General features: G+C 44.8%; 1 protein-coding gene across 1 annotated transcript in view; it reads right to left on the minus strand.

The window, feature by feature from the left end:
* The window catches only part of oprm1 (opioid receptor, mu 1), a 15,120-nt gene that overhangs the window by 1,977 nt on the left and 5,643 nt on the right, over positions 1 to 7,500 (minus strand). Inside the window, exon 2 of the mRNA XM_076159093.1 lies at positions 643 to 1,001. Coding sequence (XP_076015208.1) covers positions 643 to 1,001 — 359 coding nt within the window. The remainder of the gene's footprint in view (positions 1 to 642; positions 1,002 to 7,500) is intronic.

Genomic DNA, 7,500 nt, shown 5'->3' on the forward strand with positions numbered 1-7,500 from the left:
ATTTCATTTTCTGTCATAAATGAATCACAAGTTGTTTTAGCTCTAAACTAAGCTGAACTCTTAAACTAAATGCAGCACCAGTGTGCACGGTGGTGTCATTCCTCTCCCTCCACCAAACAAAGCCAGAGCCACGCTTCAGTCGTTTCATTGGCAGTTTTCCCTCCGGCATCACTGCAAACAGACAGGGACTTCCTGTCGGCCATGTCCCTGTGCAGGTAGCTCCTTCACTAAGCCTACAGTTAGCTTAGTCATCAGGCAAGGCACATAGCACTTTATGTCAGTGTATAAAACAATTCTTGTGCACAATTACACAGAAAAAGCCTAACAGCTCTGGCGCTCTGTGAGCTTTTATAGGAGCTGCTCGAGTGCGTAACTGCCCTTTAAAACTCCAAGGCAGCCGGTGAAGTCAACGTGTTCATTTCCTGTTTGGTGCTGTTTACGAGCTCCATTGGACCAAGGCCACAGAAGGAAGCAGAGCGACTCACTGACATGTTTAATGTGTTGTTGGTACTTTACGATTACATGAAGGCTGCTCGTTAGGTCTTCACTTCCTGTACTAATTAGTTACGAGTTTTATTTGGGATTGTAGAAACATTGCTAAAGGTTCTGACTGTGTGTTGGTGCATCTCGATGGTTGCTTACGAGTTTGGTAGGAGACGGTGGTGGAGGCCATGAACATAACAGGCAACCCGATGGCGGAGGAGAGGATCCAGTTACAGACGTTGACGATCTTTGCATTGTGAGGCGTTCTGAAGTCCAGGGCTTTGACCGGGTGGCAGACGGCCACGTAGCGGTCGATGCTCATGGTGGTGAGCGTGAAGATGGAGGTGAACATGTTGTAGTAGTCGATGGACATCACCATCTTGCACAGCACGTCCCCGAACGGCCAGGTTCCCATCAGGTAGTTGACGCTCTGGAACGGCAGCGTGCTGGTGACCAGAGCGTCGGCCAGAGCCAGGTTGAAGATGTAGATGTTGGTGGCCGTCTTCATTTTAGTGTATCTGGACAGAGAGACGAGGAGGAGAGAGAGAGAGAGAGAAGATCAAGCCGATGGAAACAAGAGGCCACAAAACAAACTTCTTTACATACTTTGATTTCAATCAATCTACCTCTAGCTGACAATCAATCAGCGTCACATAGCAGACTTGATTCATGAAGATTGATGTCTTTGTTTACGAATAACATCAACAAACCAATTTACTTTATCTGAAATCCATGGATCGTTTCATGAGATATCCTGCCGACAAGAGGCTTCATGGACGTGGCTAAGGTCTTCGAAGATAGTGAAGCGTTTACAAAAAAACAAACATGAAAGAACAAAGCTCCATTAGCAGGAGGAGCACAGGAGAGTGAAGGGGCTGGACTGTGTGGAGCTCCTGTCAGCAGAGGTAAACACCATTTACATTCTGTGTGCAAGTGGCAAAGGTAGAGAGGAAGATCGCATCAAGAACACATAAGACAGAGAAACAGAAACGAATCAAGTACGATCATAGAATAAATGATTTTCTAGATAAACAGTGGACTGATCAGCAGAATCCATCCCAGCTAATCGACCTAAATAAAGAGGCGATTCAGAAATATGGAGATCTAAGATGTTTGAATGGAAGGCCATTCTCGTGTCTATTGACTCTACACAGGCTAGACTCTTGGTTCTATTTCCTATAAGTGCTACTTGGAGGTATCCCTGCAGCGGGATTATAGTTTGAACCTGGATAAGCAAAGTGAGGAGGATAGATGACGCCCGTTGGCTTTAAGGTAATTAATCCCCAAATGCCATTTTACCAGCGAGGTAATTTACATCTGTTTTGTCGCGTCTCTTTCCTCAGCAGTCCCAAATCCTCTTAACAAGCGCACATGACAGTTAGTTCATTAAATTCTGATTAACTTTCACACTGACAGCTTGCTGTGTTGTTTATTTGCGTGGGGACCATCCAGCAGCTCCAGACGCAGTTAAAGCCACCTTACACTTAGCTCGCCACATAGCTCCTGGCTATTTCCAGCGTCCTTTATTGACTTGGAGACTGTCGTTAAGGCAACTGGGAGTGATCCCGTTAGCTCCTCGTTCTTCACTGTGTGGTAGAGCGCATGTGTGCTGCAGGTGGCTTAATAGCTTCGGCTTATCAACGTTAACTACACAACATTTAGTCTCCTCTTGTTGTTTTCTGTCTGTTGATGTGTTTTTATGACTGAAAGGCAGAGAGGCGACCCAAAGTATCGCTAAACGTACAATAGAGCCTGAAAATGAAAATATCTGGGTTGTTTTGGGTTTCTCTGGGTTCCTTCAACCTGTGTAGGGATATTCAGACTTATAAAGGAATTTTGGAGCCAATCAACCAGCACAGAAAGCTGTACTTTCTACAGGTCAAGAGGTCTTGTGGCAGGAAGAAACCAAGAAAGGATGCTAAGAACACAAAGGAGCACTCTAAAGTGGTGTAACAGCGCTCATATAAATCCCATTGAGCATCAGTGGACAAAGATGACACTCACAGTTGGAAGAAGAGAACGGCAGATTGGACTAAGCTGACCCATGGAGAAGCTTAAAAATGTCACCGAGAGCCCCAGAAAGCACTTTACTGCATTTACCAACTCCAAAAGGCTCTGCTGTGAAATGTTATCAAGCTAAGGGTCCAATATTTCTGTCCGGGTTGGTTTGTTTGTTAGGTATGGAATGAAATGGTCCAAGAACTTTTACAGACTGTTCATTTAAAAGAGACAATGGGCAGTAAACAAACCAATGAAAGTCTTTACAGGAGACCAAATAGTCTGAAACAAAGCGAGCAAACAGCAGAGAGAAGGAGAGAACGTGATCATCTGCACGGAGAGTCAAACCCACCGTGCTCCGGCCCTGAGTAAACACTCCAAGACAAATTCAATTGTTCCATCTCCTTCTAAACTATCTCGACTTGAGCTTTCCAACATCCTTGAAGTACAGCGCCGGCATATAAATGCCCAGTAATGGACCTTAAAATCATGCAGAAACAGCTGATTCAGTGTCGTGTGATGTATAATTCATTAGCATCTATCAATCCATCACACCCAGGAGCCCCGAGGGTTCAGATCCCCTCACTCCTCCTGTTCTTCCTCTTTAGTTTTCCTTTAATGAGAGAAGCACGTTCCATTAACATGACAAAGTCTCCCTGAGATGACGTGAGGAGAAATTGATTTTACAAACTTATCTCCTGGAGAAAGACAAGGAGAGGAATCCAACGCTAACCTCACACAGTATGGATTATTTAAATGTTCCAATTATTCATCAAACATGCAGACACACTGCTGTGCCAGCAACGCAGCGCTTACTCTGCATTTAAATACGCTTTGTTTCCATTAACAGGCTACACAAGTGATCAGTCTGTTGAGGATTGTTCGCCTTAATATGCTCAGATTCAAGCTTAATGTTTTGTAAATGCAGGAAGTTTTTTGATCCTCAATTAAAGAACCAAAATGAAGACAAGACATCCAGGCAGGACTCATTCACCAACAGAGCTTCATCCAGTGCTCAAATACTTATATATTTGAGCACTGGATGAGAACACTGGACTGAGAACACGCATATTAAATGCGTGTTATCCTTTTTAAACGGAACGATTTCCTCTGCTGTTGAGCAGAAGGGAACAGTGTGTACGCGTGGAGGAGATGTGCATGTTTTCCTCCCATCTGATTCCATAAGTGTGTGTCTGCTGCCTACGCTCCCTGCCCTCTCAATCCTCTTCTCCGCGAAAAACGCTGCTCCATTTATCCCCAGCACTCAGAGGATGATTGTTGATAGTTGCGATGGTGATTAGCCTTTGAAATTCAGATTCACACACACACAGACACATCATGATTTTCCATTCCATACGCTTGTTTCTAAAGAGTGTGAGGAGACGTGTGAAATAAATATAACAACAGGAGACATGGAGCTTCTCCTCTGGCTCACAGTGATCAGCTCTGCCATGACCCTGACTAACAACAGCTGCTGAAACACGGGCACATTTATTTCTTGCTGCTGATAATATTGACGTCCCTTTGCTCGCTAGTCTGAGGGTGACTGACATCGACACACACACACACACACACACACACGCACGCACACGCAGCCACACCCACACCCACAGGGCTGAGAAAGCACGGAGCATTGAGCACCACTTAGGCAGCACAGCAGGTCCCTGTTTAGAAAAATGTTGCACAGCCTGGAGTCATTCTATCTGTTAATGTTAGTCACTGCAAAGGAGTGATGTGATGGGGCACAGGAGGAGAGCAAGCGTGACTGTCATGTTGAACAAGAAAACCTTATATGTTAACGTGTGCAGCGTTTTCCTGTGTGGACGCTTCAGAGAAGCCTTCTGTCCCTGTGTGAAGCTGAAAGGTCAGGTTAAGATGAGGTCATTTCATATTTACAAGCCAAGCTAAATGATGTTACTTATTTAGAATAAACTACTGGACGCTTTTTCAGGTAAACACCGGGTTGCAAAGGTGTGAAACAGCTAAATGTATCTTTACTCAAATACCTTTCGAGGTACTGATATTATATGGAGGTATTATTGATTCACTGAAGTACTGGAGTAGTTTCATTAGGTAGTTTAGTTAGTTCTTCCTTTTTGGGGAGCTAACAAATGCACATCTGCCTCCCCAAGCACAGGAACTCCACAGATGAGAGCTTAATGAATTGACTGATTTAGGTTTATTACCATTGAACTCAACAACATCTTCAAAAAGTGTTGTGTATAGCTTTTACTGGTTATGTTTTATTTTGTTTGAATTCTGTTTGTTTTTACTTCCAGAAGGGATTTGAGCCCTTCAGAGCCTCACATCTCTATATTTGGACACAGGACCTGTAGTGAATGATTGCACCTTAACAGAAGTGAAGGAGAGACACACAACCTGCTCGTGGTCAGTTTGGGCCAGGACTATGATGAATAGTCCTGGCTTGTGTTTCTCAGCGGGCTAAAACTGAATAATTCATCAGCGCCGCGCTTAGCTTGGCAGTTTGTGTGAAGCTTTGTGTGTGATTCATGTGCGGCCCTGGGCGCTGCAGCGAGCAGATAAACTGTGAGGTCCTGCTTGTAGAAACAAGAGGCCGTCCCTGTGATCCAGCACAACGCTCTGCATACACGCTGTGAGCTACGTGATGGAGCTGTGGCCCGGCCCGCGTGTCTGTGGATGCTCCTGATGAGATAACCTCAGCTTTACTTTGGTGGTTATCTCCACAAAGACGGCTGTGTTTCTCGTTTGTTTGATGGTCCGTGCGTCTGTTTGTCTGCCAGGATATTGCCTCTCTATCTAAGTTGTTATGACAGAATTAAATGTGGGCAGGTTGGGTGTGATCTGCTGTAATAGAGACATTTACAACAGAGCCTCACTCAATCTTCGAATGATCATAACAGATCCATTTAAAGCACAAACAATGTTTCAGAAGAATAATTTGGGGTAGTCTTTGGGTAAACTGGAGTGTGAGCTCTTAACGTCATCACACTGATTTGTGTCTGTGCGTCACCGCCGTGCAACAGTTCATCACGTCCACGAGCGAGTAGAAGAAGCTGAAGAGGTCCACGAGTGAGGAGGTCAGGCTTTTATTTATGTGAACATGATGAAAGAAAATGTGAAGCCACAAAAAGAATCCCACCGAACCGAGCAGCTAAATCAGCTTTTCACCACATTACTGTCCTCGCTGTGCTGCTGAAAGCAAGAACACTGCCCCCCAGCAGGGTCTGTCGGTACTGCATCCTGCCAACACGACCCTAATGTTTGAAAAGTAATGCAGAGAAAAAGTGGAAGTAGAAAAAAGCTCAGAGTCGAAATGCAAAGTCAAATAAAATAAATGCTACAGAACTACACTGGTGCAGGAAGAAGACGGATAAAGAAGGCAAGTATATGAAATACAAAATGGGGAAGAGTGATGGAGTACAGGAGCTGAGAGATAAACTCCTCTCCCCTCACAGAGCTCTCACATGTCTGATCCACCGCTTCATTCATGTCTGCTGTGATCATAAAGCATCTCAAAAGGCTGAGGAAATCATTATTACACTACATTACAGCCTGTGTGCGTGTGTGTGTGTGTGTGTGTGTGTGTGTGTGTGTGTGTGTGAGTGAATGAGAGAGAAAGAGAGAGAGAGAGACACTTAAACACTTCATCTCCTCTTCAGTTTAATGAGCCATTCTTCAATCGCTCCAGTCAGTTTAATTTCCCCGTTCTTCCTCTTTCACTATTCCCTGCTGCTCTTCTTCTCCTTTTTGCTCGTCTGAGTCTGAGGTCACTTCTGTATTTTTCATATGACTGACCAAGAGTTCCATATGAGATTTGATAACTTGAGCACATGTCCATAACTCTAGGTTAGGTGTATCTGATGACTAAGGGCCGGCCTTATTGTTCTGATTCAGTTTCCTGATCTTGCCTGACGGTCCGCAGCCGTGTGTGAGAAAGAGACGTTGACATTATGCACGTCTGGTGCATTTGTTCTTCCAAAAAACAGATTTGAGCTCAGATGAAAGCTGTCAGTGTGCGACAGGTTGTGCACTTGTTACCGCTGTAAAGATGAGTCAGTGAGAAGGATGAGAAATGATTAAAGGACACAACCTCACAGTAAACCTAAAGAGAGAAGCACAAAGAGGAAGAGATCTACACAAGCGGCGGGATTAAAGTGTGTGTACAGAGAGATAGATGACATTTCTACCTTTGTGTGTACGAGGTGAGGATATCATTCTGCTCTGTCCACATTCTGCTCTGGCGGTTTGTTCTGATTGTAGCGTTGCCATGAAATATATAAGAACACACCGACTGAGAGCCTGCTTCATTCTGAATGCATAGCAACAGATGTGCCTGGCTGCAGCCTCAGCCTCAGCTTTAGCCCCAGCTTCAGCCTCAGCCTCAGCCTCAGCTTTAGCCTCAGCTTCAGCCTCAGCTTCAGCCTCAGCTTGACAACGCATTTCCTTAGCTGCCACAGAGCAGCTGCTGTGACTCATACACACACACACACACGCACACAAATGCAGACACAGATGTATAAACACACAGAGACTGAGCTGACAGACGGGCCGGGGTGATTGAATAGTTCATTTGAGAGTCAGACAAACAGACGGAGCCTTTTCAGACGGAGACAGACTGTGTTGATGTTCAGTGGCCTGCAAAAGTGCAGTCACACACACACACAGACACACACACACACACACAGACACACACACACACACACACACACACAAAGCTACATGATGGTTACCTGGAAGTCCCTTTATCGACGAGAAAACCTCCCTGGCCTGACTGAAATTGATAAAGTGTGATCAATATTAGTGGGCACACACACACAAACACAGTACACACACAGTACAAACACACAACTACACAATCATAAATCAAACAGATCATCTGCAAAGACAAACACAGTACACACACACACAGTACAAACACACAGCCAAAACAAGGCCAAACCACGACTACACAATCATGTATCAAACAAATCATCTGCACACACACACACACACACACACCTAGTCTGTCTTGTATTCTGCTCTGTGTGTTCGATGCTG

This window comes from Genypterus blacodes, unplaced genomic scaffold (assembly GCF_046128005.1).
Source record: "Genypterus blacodes isolate CSIRO-AG114 ecotype Tasmania unplaced genomic scaffold, CSIRO-AGI_Gbla_v1 ptg000010l_1, whole genome shotgun sequence".
Lineage (NCBI taxonomy): Eukaryota > Metazoa > Chordata > Actinopteri > Ophidiiformes > Ophidiidae > Genypterus > Genypterus blacodes.